The following is a 19299-nucleotide window of genomic DNA, read 5'->3' as shown; positions in this document are numbered from 1 at the left end:
ATCCCACAAGCAGCAACCTGGCAAATGGCTGGATCGTGATTTTTTTTTTTCCTTTCTTTGAAAAGACATCGGTTTGTGGTATAAATATTGGGGTTCCCTGGGCTCCGCCAGCCACCCTGCACCCAATATTGGCTGTGGGATCTTCCCATTCCATTCCACTCTCAGCCCCCAGGCTTCACTCACTCGCCTGGGCCTCTGCAGCTCACAGCTTATTGGGAGGGCTTTTAAGAAAAAGGAAAATTACAATAATTGAGGATTGATCATAATTTTTCTTCTTCTTTTGTTTCTGTGTGGGATGCTGAAGGTGGGGGGAGGGGGAAATACTGGTTTTTCAAAATGGCGCCTGCTTCCTTTAAAAAAACTACAACTGCCCCGCTCTGCACTACATGTCCCACAATGCGCCGCCGCCGGGCAGGGTCGTGGCGAAGAACCCCGCCTCCCCGGCCGCCCTCCTCTCTGATTGGCCCACGGGCAGCGTGTCTGGTGGGCACGTGGGTGAAAATACGCGTCAGGCGGCTCCGGGCTGCCGGGCTGGGGGCGGGGCCGCAGCTGCGCACACGCCTGCGGAGGCGTGGCCGCGCCTGCGCACAAGGGGCGGAGGCGCAGCGCGGTGTATTGTGGGGGCTGTAGTCCAGAGGGGGGGGGTTGAGAGGAGGCGCCGCCATCTTGATTGCAGCAAGGAGCAATTATTGTTGCTATTCGACTGTTGGAGCCGGTTCATCTTCGAGAGGAAGAGGCCCAGGTGAGTGGGTGAAGCGTGGGTACTGGAAATTGTTGGAGGGGGTGAATGATGGGTGGGTGGGTGGATGTGAGCTATGCCTTATGAAAGGGAATGGGAAGATCCCACAGCCACAATGGCAGAATTGGTGGGGGACGTGATGTGGGTGGGATTCAATATTCATCCCTCTGCCCAACATCACTTTCGAAAAGATAACCTGCTCATGTCTGGCATCGCTGCTGTTGGGGATCTTGCTGTGCCCAAGCTTGGCGGGGGGGTGAGTTCACGACGCGGACCGTGCCTCCGTCAGAAAGAAATAAAAGATCCGCTTTGGGGGCGCGGTCGCATCCCACCCCGGAGGTGGTGGGGGCAAACGGGGCTGCCTTTCTCTGCCGCCGCGGCTTGACACGTACAGTCGGCTGCAATTGCGCTCCAGATGACCCCCGGCGGTCCGGAAGATAGGAGAAGCCGGGCCCAGCGGAATCGCAGACCGCCGGCAGCTTCAAAGGGAGTGCCGTCGGTTCCGCCGCACCCGTGCCAGCTCGGTGAACGAGCTATCCGATTCATCCCACTCCCCACCCCCCCTCCCCGCTCCTTCCCCGGATCCCTGCAGATTTTTCCCCTTCCAGTATTTACCCGATTGAATCTGCTTCCACCGTCCTTTCAGGCAGCGCGTTCCAGATCACAAGAACTGACTGCCTCAAATAATGTTTCCTCATCTTCCTCCCACCGGTTCTCTCACCAATCACCCTCGATCTGTATCCCTCCGGTTCCTCACCCTCCCACCACTGGGAAACAGTCTCTCCTCATTTACTCCATCCAAACCCTTCCTGATTGTGAACGTCCCGATTAAGTCTCCCTCTTAACCTTCTCTGTCCTCAGGAGAACAATCCCAGCTTCTCCCAGTCTCTCCAAATTAACTGAAGTCCCTCATCCCTGGGATCATTCTGCTCAATCTCCCTCTGAACCTTCTCTGTTCTCAGGAGAACAATCCCAGTTTCTCCCAGTCTCTTGATGTCATCTTGTCTTGTTTCTCTTTAGGGGGGACAGCCGAATGGAGGATTCCTGGCCGGTGGCGGAGGCCGCCCTTTGTTCTCCGGAGATCTTTCGGAACAGGATGGCTGCTGGTCGCACTGACGAGGAGGAGGAGGAGGAGGAGAAGGGGGCAGCGGAGCAGACGGACCCCGTGGCCGGCCGGAAGAGTTTCATCTGCTCCCAGTGCGGGAGGAGCTTCGAGTGTTTCGCCCGGCTGCAGGAGCACCTCCCGGCGCACCGGGAGAAGGAGCCGGTGGAGTGCCGGGACTGCGGCCGCTGGTTCGCCCGCCTCTCCGACCTGCTCAGGCACCGGCCCCGCCACACCGGCGACTGGCCGCTGCGCTGCGAGGTCTGCGGCCGGGGGTTCGGCCGGGCGCACGCGCTGGGCGTCCACCGGCGGGTCCACACCGGCGAGAGGCCGTACCGGTGCCCCGAGTGCGGCCGCGGCTTCGCCCAGCGCGCCAACCTGGCCACGCACCGGCGGCGGGCCCACACCGGGGAGAGGCCGCACCGGTGCGCAGACTGCGGGCGGGGCTTCGCCGATCTGGCGAGCGCTCGGCGACACGCGGCCTGCCACGCCGGCGAGCGCCCCCTCCCCTGCGGCGGCTGCAGCCAGGCCTTCCGGCGGCCCTCCGCCCTGGCGGAGCACCGGCGGCGCGAACACGGCGATGAGCGGCCCCACGCCTGCCAGACGTGCGGCAAGCGCTTCAGCCAGGCGGCCGGCCTGTCGGCCCACCGGCGGGTGCACACCGGGGAGAGGCCGTACGCCTGCGAGACCTGCGGCAGGCGCTTCGGCCGCTCGTCCTCGCTGGCCGACCACCGGCGGGTGCACACCGGGGAGCGGCCGCACGCCTGCGAGACCTGCGGCAAGCGCTTCGGCCGGCCCTTCTCGCTGGCCGCGCACCGGCGCGTGCACACGGGGGAGAAGCCCCACGCCTGTGCCATGTGCGGCAAGCGCTTCGGCTGCGCCTCCAACCTCGCCGTCCACCGGCGCGCCCACACCGGCGAGAACCCCTACCGCTGCCGGACCTGCGGCAAAGAGTTCAGCCAGCCCTCCAGCTTCAGCCGGCACAACGCCGCGCACCGCGCCGAGAGCGGGTCACCGGGACCCAGGCAGCGGCAGACAGACGGGAACGACAAAGCGTCGTCAGTCCAGCGGCCGTGACGACTGGGTGTCCCCGTCTCGAGTCGTTAGCAATACAGAGACATGGTGTCAGAGCTCTTTTCCCTCGCATTGGTTATTCTTGTGGAAGTCCTGACGAGTGCAAGACATAAAGCCTCGACAGCATGTCTCTATTTTCAGCAGTACTCAAGTTCTGTACCACCAAAAGGACTATCAGTTGATGACGTTATCGAGTCCACCTCTTCCCCCCACGACCTTGTCTCCCCGTCTTGGCAGACCCCGCACTTACAAAATACTGCAGGCGCTGGGGGAAATCTGTAACAAAAACAGAAAACAGCAGGTCTGGCTGCCTCGGTAGCCAGAGGGACTGAGTTAACGGTCCAGGTCTGTGACCTTTCGGTAGAACTGGCAAACATTCGCAGTGTACACCCTCCTATTCCTTTCTCGTGTGTTTATCCAGTTTCCCCCACTCAAATACATCTCTGCGATTCACCTCAACCCACTCCCTGAGGTAGCGGGTTCCACATTCTTCCACTCTCTGGGGAAAGACGTTTCTCCTGAATTCCCCCCCATTGGATTTATTAGTGATTATCGTGTATCGATGGCCCCCTAGTTCCGGTCTCGCCCCCGAGTGGAAACATCTTCTCCACGTCGACCCTATCGAAACCCATTCGTAATCTTAAAGACCTCAATCAGGTCACCCCTCCGCCTTCTCTTTTCGAGTTCTCTTTTCCCCATAAGGTACAACCTCTCAGTTCTGGTATCATTTGTAGTAAATCTAATTTGCACCTTCACCAGCGTCTCTATATCTTTTTTTATCAGATGGAGAGTGGAACTGTGCACGGTGCTCCAAGTGTGGTCTAACCCAGGGATATGGAGAGTGGAACTGTGCACAGTGCTCCAAGTGTGGTCCAACCCAGGGATATGGAGACTGGAACTGAGCACAGTGCTCCAAGTGTGGTCCAACCCAGGGATATGGAGAGTGGAACTGTGCACAGTGCTCCAAGTGTGGTCCAACCCAGGGATATGGAGAGTGGAACTGTGCACAGTGCTACAAGTGTGGTCTAACCGAGGGATATGGAGAGTGGAACTGTGCACAGTGCTCCAAGTGTGGTCTAAGCAAGGTTTGTTCCAAGTTTAACCTAACTTCACTACGTGTCATACGAACATATGAATTAGGAACAGGAGTAGGCCACTCTGCCCTTCGAGCTTGCTCCACCATTCATTAAGTTCATGACTGAACTGATTACTCCACATTCCCACCTACCCCCGATAACCTTTCACCCCCCCCCCTTGCTTATCAAGACTCTATCTACCTCTGCCTTAAAAATATTCAAAGACTCTGTTTCCACCGCCTTTTGAGGAAGAGAATTCCAAAGACTCACCACCCTCTGAGAGAAACAATTTCTCCTCATCTCTGTCTTAAATGGGTGACCCCTTATTGTTAAACAGTGACCCCCCTAGTTCGAGATTCTCCCACAAGGGGAAACATCCTTTCCACATCCACCCTGTCAAGACCCCTCAGGATCTTATATGTTTCAATCAAGTCGCCTCTTACTCTTCTAAACTCCAGCGGATACAAGCCTAGCCTGTCCAATCTTTCCTCATAAGACAGCCCGCCCATTCCAAGTATTAGTCTAGTCAACCCTCTCTGAACTGCCTCCAACACATTTACATCGTTCCTTAAATAAGGAGACCAATACTGTACACAGTACTCCAGATGTGGTCTCACCAATGTCCTGTATAGCTGAAGCATAACCTCCCTACTTTTATATTCAATTCCCCTCGCGATAAACGATAACATTCTATTAGCTTTCCTTATTACGTTCTGTACCTGCACACTAATCTTTTGTGATTCATGCACTGGGACACCCAGATCCCTCTGCATCTCAGAGCTCTGCAATCTCTCACCATTTTGATAATATGCTTTTTTATTCTTCCTGCCAAAATGGGCAATTTCACTCTTTCCCACATTATACTCCATTTGCCAGGTCTTTGCCCACTCAATTAACCTACCTATACCTGCTTTGGAGCCTCCTTATGTCCTCTTCGCAAGTTACTTTCCTACCTATCTTTGTGTCATCAGCAAATTTAGCAACCATACCTTCGGTCCCTTCATCTAAGTCATTTATATAAATTGTAAAAAAATTGAGGCCCCAGCACTGATCCCTGTGGTACACCACTCGTTACATCTTGCCAACCAGAAAATGACCCATTTATGCCTACTCTGTTTCCTGTCAGCTGGCCAATCTTCTATCCATGCCAATGTGTTACCCCCTACACCATGAGCTTTTATTTTCTGCAATAACCTTTGATCTGGCACCTTATCAAATGCATTCTGGAAATCTAAGTACAATACATCCACCGGTCCCCCTTTATCCACAGCACATGTAACTCCCTCAAAGAACTCCAATAAATTGGTTAAACATGATTTCCCTTTCAACAAACCATGTTGACTCTGCCTGATTACCTTGAATTTTTCCAAGTGCTCTGCTATAACATCTTTAATAAAAGCTTTGAACATTTTCCCCAAGACAGATGTTAAGCTAACTGGCCTGTAGTTTCTTGCTTTCTGTCTCCCTTTTTGGATAAAGGAATTACATTCCGTGTTGTCCAACCCAACACAACCTTCCCCGAATCTAGGGAATTTTGGAAAATTAAAATTAATGCATCAACTGTCTCACTAGCCACTTCTTTTAACACCCTGGGATGAAGTCCATCAGGACCCGGAGACTTGTCAGCCCACAGCTCCAACAATTTGTTCAGTACCACTTCCCCGGTGATTGTAATTTTCTTGAGTTCCTCCCTCCCTTCCACTTCCTGACTTACAGCTAATACTGGGATGTTACTTGTATCCTCAGTAGTGAAGACCGATGCAAAATATCTATTCAATTCATCTGCCATCTCCTTATTATCCATTATGAATTCCCCAGTCTCACTTTTTATATAACCAATGCTCACTTTGTTAACTCTTTTTTAAACGTCGATAGAAACTCTTACTATCTGTCTTTATATTTTTAGCTAGCTTTCTCTCGTACTCTAATTTTACCTTCCTTATCAATCTTTTCGTCATTCTTTGCTGTTATTTATATCCTGTCCATTCTTCTGACCTGCCACCCATCTTTGTGCAATTATATGCTTTTTCTTTAAGTTTGATACTATCTTTAACTGTTTTAGTTAACCACGGATGGTGGGTCCCACCCTTGGAATTTTTCTTCCTCGTTGAAATGTATCTATTCTGTGTATTCTGAAATATCCCCTTAAATGTCTGCCACTGCATCTCTATTGACCGATCCCTTAACCTGATTTGCCAGTTCACTTCAGCTGGCTCTGCTTTCATGCCCTCATAATTGCCCTTATTTAAGTTTAAAATACTAGTCTTGGACCCACTCTTCTCTCCCTCAAACTGAATGTAAATTTCAATCATATTATGATCGCTGCTACCTAGGGGCGCCTTAACTATGAGGTCATTAATTAATCCTATCTCATTTGCACAATACCAGGTCTAGTATAGCCTGCTCTCTGGTTGGCTCCAGAACATATTGTTCCCAGAAATTATCCTGAAAACATTCTAGGTTACCTCTGCCCATCTGATTTTTCCAGTCTGTATGTTGGTTAAAATCCCCCATAATTATCTCTCTATCTTTCTGACAAGCTGCCATTATTTCTTCCTTTATACCCCGTCCTACAGTGTGGTTAATGTTAGGTGGCCTGTACACCACTCCCGCTAGTGACTTCTTGCCTTTATAATTTCTCATCTCTACCCAAACTGCTTCTACATCCTGGTCTCCTGAACTTAGGTCACCCCTCTCCATTGTGCTAATACCATCTTTAATTAACAGAGCTACCCCTCCACTTTTTCCTAGCTTCCTCTCCTTCCTAAATGTCATGTGCCTTTCAATATTCAGGTCCCAGTCTATGTCATCCTGCAGCCATGTCTCTGTAATGGCTATCAGATCGTACTTATTTATTTCAATTTGTGCTCTCAGTTCATCTGTTTTGTTTCGAATGCTACGTGCATTCAGATACAGAGCCTTTAGTTGTGTCCTTTTATTATTTTTGTAACCTCCAGCCTTATCTGTTGATTTACTCTTAGATTTGTACACTCTGTCCCTTCCTGTCACGGTCTGTTTATCATTTCCCATATTAATACCTCTCTCTCTTGTCTCTACTCCTTGTTTTACCATATCTTCCCAAATTTGATCCCTTGCCCCCACTATTCAGTTTTAAACCCCCTCTACTTCCCTAGTTATGCGGCTCGCTCGAACACCGGCCACAGCGCGGTTCAGGTGTAGACCGTCCCAACGGTACAGCCACCACTTTCCCCAGTACTGGTGCCAGTGCCCCACGAACCGGAACCCACTTCTACCACACTAGTCTTTGAGCCACACATTCATTTCTCTAACCTTATTTGCCCTCTGCCAATTTGCACGTGGCTCAGGTAATAATCCAGAGATTATTACCTTTGAGGTTCTGCTTCTTAATTTGGCGCCTAGTTCGTCATACTGACTATGCCGAACCTCCTTCCTTGGCCTGCCTATGTCGCTGGTACCTACATGGACAACGATGACTGGATCCTCCCCGTCCCACTGTAAGTTCCTCTCTGGCCCTGAGCAGATGTCCTGAACCCTGGCACCAGGCAGGCAACACAGCCGTCTGGACTCTCGCTGTTTGCTGCAGAGAACAGTGTCAATTCCCCTAACTATACTATAAGGGTCCAGGTAGCTTTCCCCCCTCCCTGACGTGTCGCACTGTCTGCAGCTCGGACTGCAGTTCAATGACTCTGAGCCGAAGCTCCTCGAGCCGCAAACACTTACCACAGCCGTGTTTGCCCTGGATCACACTGGCATCCAGGAGCTCCCACATGCTGCAGCCGTGGCACAACACCTGCCCTGCCGTCCTTAAATGTGTTTTAATGAACTACTTCATTATTTTATGCAGTTATTTATTTTATTTTCCTTTTTTAACGTATTTTATTAAGCTTACCACTTGTTCCTTTACTATGTTAAACGTTCAGAGTAAAATGGATGTAAATCGCATCCCAGATACTCACCAAACAGGTAGCTGCTTCCCAAACCACTCACCTACCTGCTTGCCTGTGATGTTTGATGCTATGTTTGATTGAAATTAAATGAAAATTAAAAACTTACCTGGATACTCACCCCAGTGGCTCTCTGTTTCCCTGCTTTCACTATAAACTGTGACGTCACTTTTCGATTCTTCCTTGCCCTGCTCCCGCTGTGCTCCTCTCTCTCTGTGCTCCTCTCTCTCTCCGGTCCCGCCGTGCTCCTCTTTCTCTCACTCCGCTCCCTCCCGCTGTGCTCCTCTCTCTCTGTGCTCCTCTCTCTCTCCGGTCCCGCCGTGCTCCTCTTTCTCTCTCTCCGCTCCATCCCACTGCGCTCCTCTCTCTCTCTCCGCTCCCGCCTTGCTTCTCTCCCACTCTCTGCTCCCGTTGTGCTCCTCTCTATCTCTGTCCAATCCTGCTGCGCTCCTCTCTCTCTCTCACTCTGCTCCCGCTGTGCTCCTCTCTCTCCATTCCCTTCGTGCTCCTCACTCATTCTGTCCACTCCTGCTGTGCTCCTCTCACTCTCTCCACTCCCGCTGTGCTCCTCTCTCTCTCTCTCCGTTCCCGCTGTGCTCCTCTCTGTCTGCTCCCGCTGTGCTACTCTCTCTCTTTCTCCACTCCCGCTGTGCTCCACTATCTCTTTCTCCGCTTCTGCTGTGCTTCTCTCTCTCTCTCTCTCCACTCCCGCTGTGCTCCATTATCTCTTTCTCCGTTCCCGCTGTGCTTCTCTCTGTCTGCACCCGCTGTGCTACTCTCTCTCTTTCTCCACTCCCGCTGTGCTCCACTATCTCTTTCTCCGCTTCTGCTGTGCTCCTCTCTCTCTCTCTCTCTCTCTCTCCACTCCCGCTGTGCTCCTTTCTCTCTCTCCATTCCCGTCGTGCTCCTCTCTCCACTCCCACTGTGCACTTCTCTCTGTCTGTTCACGACTGCTCCTCTCTCTCCCTCCACTCCCACCAGGCTCCTCTCTCTCTTCACTCCTGCTGTGCACCTCTCTCTCTTTCTCCACTTCTGCTGTGCTCCCCTCTCTCTCTTTCCACTCCCGCCGTGCTCCTCTCTCCTCTCCTGCTGTGCTCCTCTCTCTCTCTCTCTGCTTCCGCTGTGCTCCCCTCCCTCTGTCTCCACTCCCGCTGTGCTCCTCTCTCTCTCTGTGCTCCTGCTGTGCTCCTCTCTCTGTCTCTCTGCTCCTGCTGTGCTCCTCTCTCTGTCTCTCTGCTCCTGCTGTGCTCCTCTCTCTGTCTCTCTGCTCCTGCTGTGCTCCTCTCTCTCTCTCTGCTTCCGCTGTGCTCCCCTCCCTCTCTCTCCACTCCCGCTGTGCTCCTCTCCCTCTCTCCGCTTCCGCTGTGCTTCTCTCTCTCTTCACTCCCGCTGTGCTCCTCTCTCTCTCTCTCTCTGCTCCTGCTGTGCTCCTCTCTCTCTCTCTGCTCCCGCTGTGCTCCTCTCTCTCTCTCTGCTCCTGCTGTGCTCCTCTCTCTGTCTCTCTGCTCCTGCTGTGCTCCTCTCTCTGTCTCTCTGCTCCTGCTGTGCTCCTCTCTCTCTCTCCACTCCCGCTGTGCTCCCCTCCCTCTCTCTCCACTCCCGCTGTGCTCCTCTCCCTCTCTTCACTTCCGCTGTGCTCCTCTCTCTCTTCACTCCCGCTGTGCTCCTCTCTCTCTTCACTCCCGCTGTGCTCCTCTCTCTCTCTCTGATCCTGCTGTGCTCCTCTCTCTCTGCTCCCGCTGTGCTCCTCTCTCTTTCTGCTCCCGCTGTGCTCCTCTCTCTCTCTCTCTCTCTCTCTGCTCCTGCTGTGCTCCTCTGTCTCTCTCTCCACTCTCACCGTACTCCTCTCTCTCTCTGCTCCTGCTGTGCTCCTCTCTCTCTCTCTGCTCCCGCTGTGCTCCTCTCTCTTTCTGCTCCCGTTGTGCTCCTCTCTCTCTCTCTCTGCTCCTGCTGTGCTCCTTTGTCTCTCTCTCCACTCCCACTGTACTCCTCTCTCTGTCCACTCCCGCTGTGCTCCTCTCTCTCTCCACTCCTGCTGTGCTCCTCTCTCTCTCCACTCCCACCGTACTCCTCTCTCTCTCCGCTCCCGCTGTGCTCCACTCTCTCTCTCCGCTCCCGCCGTGCTCCTCTCTCTGTTATCTCGCCGTGCTCCTCTTTCTCTCTCTCTCTCCACTCCTGCTGTGCTCCTCTCTCTCTCTCTCTTCACTCCCGCTGTGCTGCTCTCTCTCTCTCTGCTCCTGCTGTGCTCCTCTCTCTCTCCCTCTGCGCTCCTCTCGCTTTCTGCTCCCGCTGTTCTCCTCTCTCTCTCTCTCTGCTCCTGCTGTGCTCCTCTGTCTCTCTCTCCACTCCCACTGTACTCCTCTCTCTCTCCACTCCTGCTGTGCTCCTCTCTCTCTCTCTCCACTCCCACCGTGCTCCTCTCTCTCTTCACTCCCGCTGTGCTCCTCTCTCTCTTCACTCCCGCTGTGCTCCTCTCTCTCTCTCCACTCCTGCTGTGCTCCTCTCTCTCTCTCTTCACTCTCGCTGTGCTCCTCTCTCTCTCTCTGCTCCTGCTGTGCTCCTCTCTCTCTCTCCGCTCCCGCTGTGCTCCTCTCTCTCCATTCCCGTCGTGCTCCTCTCTCCGCTCCCGCCGTGCTCCTCTCTCTCTCCACTCCTGCTGTGCTCCTCTCTCTCTCTCTCCACTCCCACTGTACTCCTCTCTCTCTCCGCTCCCGCTGTGCTCCTCTCTCTCTCTCCGCTCCCGCCGTGCTCCTCTCTCTGTGCTCTCGCCGTGCTCCTCTTTCTCTCTCTTTCTCCACTCCTGCTGTGCTCCTCTCTCTCTCTCTCTTCACTCCCGTAGTGCTCCTATCTCTCTCTCTGCTCCCGCTGTGCTCCTCTCTCTCTCTCCCTCCACCCGCTGTGCTCCTCTCTCTCTGTTCCTGCTGTGCTCCTCTCTCTCTCTCTGCTCCCACTGTGCTCCTTTCTCTTTCTCTGTCTGCTCCCACTGTGCTCCTCTCTCTCTCTCTGCTCCCGCTGTGCTCCTCTCTCTCTCTGTCCACTCCCACCGTGCTCCTCTCTCTCTCTGCTCCCGCTGTGCTTCTCTCTCTCTCTCCACTCCCACTGTGCTCCTCTCTCTCTCTCTCTCTGCTCCCGCTGTGCTCCTCTCTCTCTCTGTCCACTCCCACCGTGCTCCTCTCTCTCTCTCTCTGCTCCCGCTGTGCTTCTCTCTCTCTCTCCACTCCCACTGTGCTCCTCTCTCTCTCTCTCTGCTTCCGCTGTGCTTCTCTCTCTCTCTCTCTGCTCCCGCTGTGCTCCTCTCTCTCTGCTCCCACTGTTCTCTCTCTCTCCACTCTCGCCATGCCCTTCTCTCTCCATTCCCGTCGTGCTCCTCTCTCTCACCCTCCACTCCCGCTGTGCTCCTCCCTCTCTCCACTCCTGCTGTGCTCCTCTCTCTCTCTCTGCTCCTGCTGTGCTCCTCTCTCTCTGCTCCCGCTGGGCTCCTCTCTCTTTCTGCTCCCGCTGTGCTCCTCTCTCTCTCTCTCTCTCTCCACTCTCGCTGTGCTCCTCTCTGTTTCTGCGCCCGCTGTGCTCCTCTCTCTCTCTCTCTCTCTCTCTCTCCACTCCTGCTGTGCTCCTCTCTCTCTCGCTGCTCCTGCTGTGCTCCTCTCTCTGTCTCACTGCTCCGGCTGTGCTTCTCGCTCTCTCTCTCCACTCCCGCTGTGCTACTCTCTCCACTCCCGCTGTGCTACTCTCTCCGCTCCCGCTGTGCTCCTCTCTCTCTGCTCCCACTGTGCTCCACTCTCTCCGCTCCCACTGTTCTCCTCTCTCTCTCCACTCTCGCCATGCCCTTCTCTCTCCATTCCCGTCGTGCTCCTCTCTCTCACCCTCCACTCCCGCTGTGCTCCTCTCTCTGTTCTCCCACTGTGCTCCACTCTCTCCACTCCCACTGTTCTCCTCTCTCCCCGCTCCCACAGTGCTCTTCTCTCTCTCTGTCCACTCCTGCCGTGTTCGTCTCTCTCCACTCCCACCGTGCTCCTCTCTGACCTCCCGCCATACTCCTCTCTCTCTCTCTCTCTCCGCTCCCGCTGTGCTCCTCTCTCTCCCTCCCTGCTCCCGCTGTGCTCCTCTCTCTCTCTCTCTGCTCCCGCTGTGCTCCTCTCTCTCTCTCTCTCACTGCTCCCGCTGTGCTTCTCTCTCTCTCTCTCCTCTCCCGCTGTGCTGCTCTCTCCGCTCCCGCTGTGCTCCTCTCTAACCGCTCCCCCTGTGCTCAACTGTCTCGGCTGCCACTGTTCTCCTCTCTCTCTCCCCGCTCCCACAGTGCTCTTCTCTCTCTCTCTCCACTCGCGCTGTGATCCTCTCCCTCTCTCCGCTCCCGCTGTGCTCCTCTCTTTCTGCTCACACCATGCTCCTCTCTCTCTCTCCACTCTCGCCATGCCCCTCTCTCTCCACTCCCGGTGTGCTCCTCTCTCTGTGCTCCCGCCATGCTCCTCTCTCTCTCCACTCTCGCCATGCCCCTCTCTCTCCACTCCCGGTGTGCTCCTCTCTCTGTGCTCCCGCCATGCTCCTCTCTCTCTCCACTCTCGCCATGCCCCTCTCTCTCCACTCCCGCCGTGCTCCTCTCTCTCTGATCCCGCCGTGCTCCTCTCCGCTCCCGCTGTGCTACTCTCTCACCCTCCACTCCTGCTGTGCTCCTCCCTCTCTCCGCTCCTGACGTGCTCTTCTCTCTCCCCCTGCTCCCAACATGCTCCTCTCTCTCTTCTCCCGCTGTGCTCCTCTCTCTCTCTCTCCACTCCCGCCATGCTCCTCTCTCTCTGCTCCTGCCTTGCTCCTCTCTCTCTCTCTCTGATCCCGCTGTGCTCATCTCTCTCTCTGTCCGCTCCCGCTGTGCTCCTCTCTCTCTCTCTCTCTCCACTCCTGCTGTGCTCCTCTCTCTCTGCTCCCGCCGTGTTCCTCTCTCTCTCTCTCTGTCCGCTGCTGCTGTGCTTCTCTCTCTCTCTGCCCCCGCTCCCATCGTGCTCCTCTCTCTTCTCTCCGCTCCTGCCGTGCTCCTCTCTCTCTGTCCACTCACGCCGTGCGCCTCTCTCTCTCTCTCTCTCCGCTCCTGCCATGTTCCTCTCTCTCTGCTCCCGCTGTGCTGCTTTCTCTCTCTACGTCTGGTCTCTGACTCTGGGCTTTTGGCACACTTTTTAAACCTCCGCTCATTTCTCTCTCTCCCTTTGTCTCTGCCGAGTGTAGCTGTTGGAATGAAAAACAATCAGGTGTCAGTGTTTCGGAGCAGGGAGATCGGGTTTTCAAAGCCGAGCTTTTAGACAGTCAAGAACTTCCATTTCTCTAGCGCCTTTCGCCTCCACAGGACGTCCCAAAGCACTCCGCCGCCAAACGAAGGACTTTTTCTCAAGTGCGGTCGCCGTTGAGATGTCGGAAACGCGGCAGCCAAGTCTCGCACAGCAAGATCCCACAAACAGCAACGAGATAATCGTCCAGGTCATCTCTTTATTTAGTGATGTTTGGTTGACGGATAAACATTGGGCCCCAGGAGACTGGGGAGATCTCCCCCTCCTCCCGCAACCGCCGCCCCCCCCCGCCTTCCTTCCCGGCCACCTCCATCCGACAAGGAGCCAACCACTGAGAACGTGCGAACGCACCACGGACAGGGGCCAACACCTGGGGACAATGGAAAGGCCAAGAAGCTTTGTGGAACTCAGACGGCCAACCTCTGCATTTCGGCGCGCAACGATAAATTATTGAATTCGAAGTCCGGGTAAATTTAACCGACTTTCTGGAGGACGGCCGGGGGGGTGGGGTGGGGTGGGGGGGGGGGTGGAGAAAAAAAAACAGGCCGTAAGGAATCAGCGATGGCAGGATCACAGAGAGGACACCCAGCAGTGACAGCTGGAGAGAAAGGGAGGGTGGTGGGAGGGTTGTGTGGGGGTGGGGTGGGGAACGCTGGTCTCTGAAGAGATACAGCAAAGGACCGCGAGCGCTCAAACCCACTTCGAGACGCGAAGCTTGCAGAGGAGAGAAGTTCGGAGAAGGGAGCGAGGAAAATAATGATTTTTATTTTAAAGTCTGGGAGTTCCGATCTGTTGCAACTGGGAGGAGTTTGGGGGATTTTGAACCAAAAAGGAGTCCCTCATCGTAAAGGACTGTATAACAGAGAGCATCGATAAGGAAAATACCTTTGTAATTCGCGATACCGGCTACTTCCAAAATGCTATTCTGTTAATGGGGCAATTTCCTTTGGTTTAGTGATAACAAAAGACACAAAACGTGGAATCTTGTCATGTAATTCGTTAAGTTAGCCTGGTGGATTCACAACTTGTTAACTCGAGCCCTGTAAGAATTTTGTAGGCTTCAATGAGATCACCTGGACTCCCACAGAATAGGGGCCCCGTCTGCTCAATCTCTCCTCACAGCACAGTCCCGCCATTCCGTGTATACACTCTCGGACCTGAGCTCCATAAAATCCAGGCCGACACTCCCCCGGTGCCAGTACTGAGGGAGTGCTGCACTGTCGGAGGGAGATGTATATACTCTAGGACTTGATCTCAATAATCCAGGCCGACACTCCCCCGGTGTCAGTACTGAGGGAGTGCTGCACTGTCGGAGGGAGATGTATATACTCTAGGACTTGATCTCCATAATCCAGACCGACACTCCCCCGGTGTCAGTACTGAGGGAGTGCTGCACTGTCGGTGGGAGATGTATATACTCTCGGACTTGAGCTCCATAAAATCCAGGCCGACACTCCCCCGGTGTCAGTACTGAGGGAGTGCTGCACTGTCGGAGGGAGATGTATATACTCTAGGACTTGATCTCCATAATCCAGACCGACACTCCCCGGTGTCAGTACTGAGGGAGTGCTGCACTGTCGGAGGGAGATGTATATACTCTGGGACTTGATCTCCATAATCCAGACCGACACTCCCCCGGTGTCAGTACTGAGGGAGTGCTGCACTGTCGGAGGGAGATGTATATACTCTAGGACTTGATCTCCATAATCCAGACCGACACTCCCCGGTGTCAGTACTGAGGGAGTGCTGCACTGTCGGAGGGAGATGTATATACTCTGGGACTTGATCTCCATAATCCAGACCGACACTCCCCCGGTGCCAGTACTGAGGGAGTGCTGCACTGTCGGAGGGAGATGTATATACTCTAGGACTTGATCTCCATTATCCAGACCGACACTCCCCCGTGTCAGTACTGAGGGAGTGCTGCACTGTCGGAGGGAGATGTATATACTCTAGGACTTGATCTCCATTATCCAGACCGACACTCCCCCGGTGTCAGTACTGAGGGAGTGCTGCACTGTCGGAGGGAGATGTATATACTCTAGGACTTGATCTCCATAATCCAGAACGACACTCCCCGGTGTCAGTACTGAGGGAGTGCTGCACTGTCGGAGGGAGATGTATATACTCTAGGACTTGATCTCCATAATCCAGGCCGACACTCCCCCGGTGCCAGTACTGAGGGAGTGCTGCACTGTCGGAGGGAGATGTATATACTCTAGGACTTGATCTCCATAATCCAGACCGACACTCCCCGGTGTCAGTACTGAGGGAGTGCTGCACTGTCGGAGGGAGATGTATATACTCTAGGACTTGATCTCCATAATCCAGGCCGACACTCCCCCGGTGCCAGTGCTGAGGGAGTGCTGCACTGTCGGAGGGAGATGTATATACTCTAGGACTTGATCTCTATAATCCAGACCGACACTCCCCCGGTGTCAGTACTGAGGGAGTGCTGCACTGTCGGAGGGAGATGTATATACTCTAGGACTTGATCTCCATTATCCAGACCGACACTCCCCCGGTGTCAGTACTGAGGGAGTGCTGCACTGTCGGAGGGAGATGTATATATTCTGGGACTTGATCTCCATTATCCATGTTGATATGAGGGTTCATGCTGAGGATTGTGCATCTTTGGAATTCTCGACCCCCCCCAGAGTGCTGTGGACCCTCATTCGTTCATTCAGGACGGAGATGGAGAGATGTTTGGGCGCCGAGGGAATGGAGGGGAGTTGAGGTAGGAGATCGGCCGCGATCGGGTTGAATGAGGGGAGCAGCCTCGAGGGGCTGTGGCTCGAGAACTCCAAGGAATCACAAACGCTCGGGGTGAAGAAATCTCTCCCCGTCTCAGTCCCAAACGTGCCGACCCCTTATCCTGTGATTGCGACGCCCCGTCCCGCCAGTTCTGGACTCTACGACCACGGGGGGGGGGGGGGGGGTGGTGGCGGGGGAGTGGGGGGGAAACTGCCTCTCAGCATCTACCCTGTCAAACCCCCTCTCCGAATTGTACACGTCAGTCTCTCCATGTGGGACAGCCCTAACCCCTCCTCCCGGGAATCAGTCCAGGAAACCTTCGTTGCACTTCCACTCGGATACGTATATCCTCCCTTAGGAATGGAGACCAACGCTGTACACAATACTCCAGGCGTGGCCGGACCAAAGCCCAGTTTTTCAAGCACGCGGGACCCAAATAAATTGACGACAGTCCAACGGTTTAATCGCCACTTTGGGAAGAGCGTCCAGGCGCGCGGTCGTTTACAGTGCAGAAGGAGCCCATTCAGGCTGCCCGTCCCCTCGGTCCCCAGCCCGCGTCCCCCGGAAGAGAGTCTCCGTGCTGCATGCCCCTCTCCCTCCGACCCCGACGCTTCCCTCCGGAGCAGTGGCCGGGAACGCCCGCGCCACCCCCAGGAAGCCCTCCGGTTCCTCCGAGGCAGCCTTCCGGACCGGCCCGCGACTCCTGGAGCCCGCGCCCCACCCTCTCTTGAAACCCACGAACCCCCGGCCCCGACCCTCCGGCACGCCTCTCCGCGAAGTCGTCGTCTCCTTCGGCGATGTGGCGGACGGGACAGAGGGCTCAGCGTTCTGCTTCTGGCTGGTTTCCGGCTCCATGTGGTTCCTGGCAAGGTGGGGAAGAGAGACAGCACGGGGGTTAGATACAGAGTAAAACTCCCTCTACACTGTCCCCATCAAACACTCCCCAGGACAGGTACAGCAGGGGGAGGTTAGATACAGAGTAAAGCTCCCTCTACACTGTTATACAAACATACGAATTTGGAACAGGAATAGGCCACTCGGCCCCTCGAGCTTGCTCCACCATTCAATAAGTTCATGCCTGAACTGATTACTACACATTCCCAGCTACCCCCGATAACCTTTCACCCTCTTGCTTATCAAGAATCTATCTACCTCTGCCTTAAAAATATTCAAAGACTCTGTTTCCACTGCCTTTTGAGGAAGAGAGTTCCAAAGACTCACCACCCTCTGAGAGAAACAATTTCTCCTCATCTCTGTCTTAAATGGGTGACCCCTTATTGTTAAACAGTGACCCCCCTAGTTCGAGATTCTCCCACAAGGGGAAACATCCTTTCCACATCCACCCTGTCAAGACCCCTCAGGATCTTATATGTTTCAATCAAGTTGCCTCTTACTCTTCTAAACTCCAGCGGATACAAGCCTAGCCTGTCCAATCTTTCCTCGTAAGACAGCCCGTCCATTCCAGGTATTAGTCTAGTAAACCTTCTCTGAACTGCCTCCAACACATTTACATCGTTCCTTAAATAAGGAGAGCATTACTGTACACAGTACTCCAGATGTGGTCTCACCAATGTCCTGTATAGCTGAAGCATAACCTCCCTACTTTTATATTCAATTCCCCTCTCGATAAACGATAACATTCTATTAGCTTTCCTTATTACGTGCTGTACCTGCATACTAACCTTTTGCGATTCATGCACTGGGACACCCAGATCCCTCTGCATCTCAGAGCTCTGCAATCTCTCACCATTTTGATAATATGCTTCTTTTTTATTCTTCCTGCCAAAACGGACAATTTCCCACTTTCCCACATTATACTCCATCTGCCCACTCATTTAACCTACCTATATCCCTTTGCAGCCTCCTTACACATTTCTCTGCGTTAAATTTCATCTGCCACCTGTCTGTCCTTTGTCACTTCCTCCAGCCCCTACAACCCTCCGAGATCTCTGCGCTCCTCCGATCCCGGCCTCTTGAGCACCTCCCCCCCCCGATTCCCATCGCTCCGCCATTGGCTGCCGTGCCTTCAGCTGCCTTGGGGGGGGTGGGGGGTGCAGGGAGGGGTCCCCGAGCTCTGGAATCCCCTCCCGAAACCCCTCTCGCTCTCTCCCTCCCTCCCCTCCTTTAAGAGCTCCTCAAAACCTACCTCTTCCACCCAACTTTAGTTGGCCCGTCCCTAATATCTCCTCACGTCGCTGGAGGGTGGGTGGTGGTGGGGGGCGGAGGCGTCAAAATCGTGTTCGACAGTCGCTCCCGTGATTCTGTTTGGGGACAGTTTACTGGGTTAAAAGGGGCTATTTAAATGCACTGAGTTATTGTTGCTTCATTCGCACTGGGTCCGAATCGTGGAACTCCCTCCCAAAACAGCGCTGTGCCTGCACCGACACCAAACGGTCCGCAGCCGTTCAAAAACAGGGCTGACCACGGACTTCTCAACGGTCCCTTACGGATGGGCAACGAAGGAATTGACGGCTGCATGCCATGAATGAATGACGAGAAGCGTCATGCATCGACCGTGCTCACGCGCCCTCCTCACCTGGCGATCTGATTCCGCAGGAAGCGTTGGTGGTTGAGTCTCCGCCTGGACGACCTGTTCCTCCGGGGCTGCTCAAGGGCCCTCATGATGTGAGCCGCAGCCCGGGTGACAAAGTCGCAGAGCTCCTGGCCGGCGTCGTCGTGGCGCCGAGGGTCCCAGGGGCTCGGGGTGTCGAGGTCCTCGGACAACATTCTCGCTCCCCCGCGCCTCCCCCTCTGCGAAACGGAACTTGAAACGGGAAAGTGCTGGAGGGGGGGGGGAGAGAGAGAGAGAGAGAGCAGCAGAGTTGACGTTTCGGGTCCCTGACCTTTCATCAGAAGTGGCAAAGGTGAGAAATGCCGTCGGTCCTCGAGCGGGTGAAAATCGGGGAAGGGGTGCGATCGGGCGGAGGGCAGGAGAGGTGGAAGGGCGCAGGTGTCAGGCCACGCAGGGGGAGGGAGCGCGAGGGGTTGGACGAAAAGGCAGACGGGTCCGGAGAGAGCGTTAATGGCGGAATAATGAACAGCCCCGTCCAGGAATTAGTCCCCGCGCTGCCAGGTGCAACAGCGAACAGTACGGGCCAGCGCGGGAGACCCGGGCGCAGTCGGGCTCACCGATACCAACAGGGCAGACGCTCCGTCTGCGCGCTGAATCTTCCGTCTGCTCCCTGCGACAGGAGTGCTCTGCGAGCAAGCGGTGTTTAAAACCATGCCGTTGACCTCTGTGAGGTGTTGATCGAAGAGAATTATTAACTCCACCCCTGCCGAGAGCCGGAATGATCATTCAGGAACTGTGAGGCTGTCTGTGTGCGACGCTTTCGCTGACTGTGACAGCAGCCCC

General features: G+C 54.7%; 2 protein-coding genes across 2 annotated transcripts in view; one reads left to right on the top strand and one right to left on the bottom strand.

Moving 5' to 3' along the window:
- Positions 1–386: 386 nt before the first annotated feature.
- Positions 387–3019, top strand: LOC137356264 (zinc finger protein 436-like). The gene is made up of 2 exons (XM_068022137.1): positions 387–742; positions 1760–3019. Exons 1-2 carry the CDS (start codon positions 387–389, stop codon positions 2916–2918), a joined length of 1515 nt encoding a protein of 504 aa, XP_067878238.1. The 3' UTR covers positions 2919–3019.
- Positions 3020–16169: 13150 nt separating this feature from the next.
- The window catches only part of LOC137356495 (uncharacterized), a 3635-nt gene continuing 505 nt past the window's right edge, over positions 16170–19299 (bottom strand). Inside the window, exons 1-3 of the mRNA XM_068022384.1 lie at positions 19074–19299; positions 18481–18725; positions 16170–16806 (exon numbers count right to left, since the gene is read on the bottom strand). The exon at positions 19074–19299 is cut by the window's right edge and continues 505 nt beyond it. Coding sequence (XP_067878485.1) covers positions 16446–16806; positions 18481–18725; positions 19074–19169 — 702 coding nt within the window. The 5' untranslated portion in view covers positions 19170–19299 and the 3' untranslated portion in view covers positions 16170–16445. The remainder of the gene's footprint in view (positions 16807–18480; positions 18726–19073) is intronic.

The sequence above is a fragment of the Heterodontus francisci genome, chromosome 45, assembly GCF_036365525.1.
Source record: "Heterodontus francisci isolate sHetFra1 chromosome 45, sHetFra1.hap1, whole genome shotgun sequence".
Classification (NCBI taxonomy): domain Eukaryota; kingdom Metazoa; phylum Chordata; class Chondrichthyes; order Heterodontiformes; family Heterodontidae; genus Heterodontus; species Heterodontus francisci.
The sequence above is the reverse complement of the archived record's forward strand: the minus strand, read 5'-3'. Positions and strand labels throughout refer to the sequence as shown.

Bases quoted from the DNA above. Each gene is read 5' to 3' on its own strand.
- LOC137356264 (XM_068022137.1), top strand. From the start codon at position 387: ATGTCCCACAATGCGCCGCCGCCGGGCAGGGTCGTGGCGAAGAACCCC. The intron at 743-1,759 runs GTGAGTGGGTGA...GTTTCTCTTTAG, and splicing joins TTCGAGAGGAAGAGGCCCAG to GGGGGACAGCCGAATGGAGG.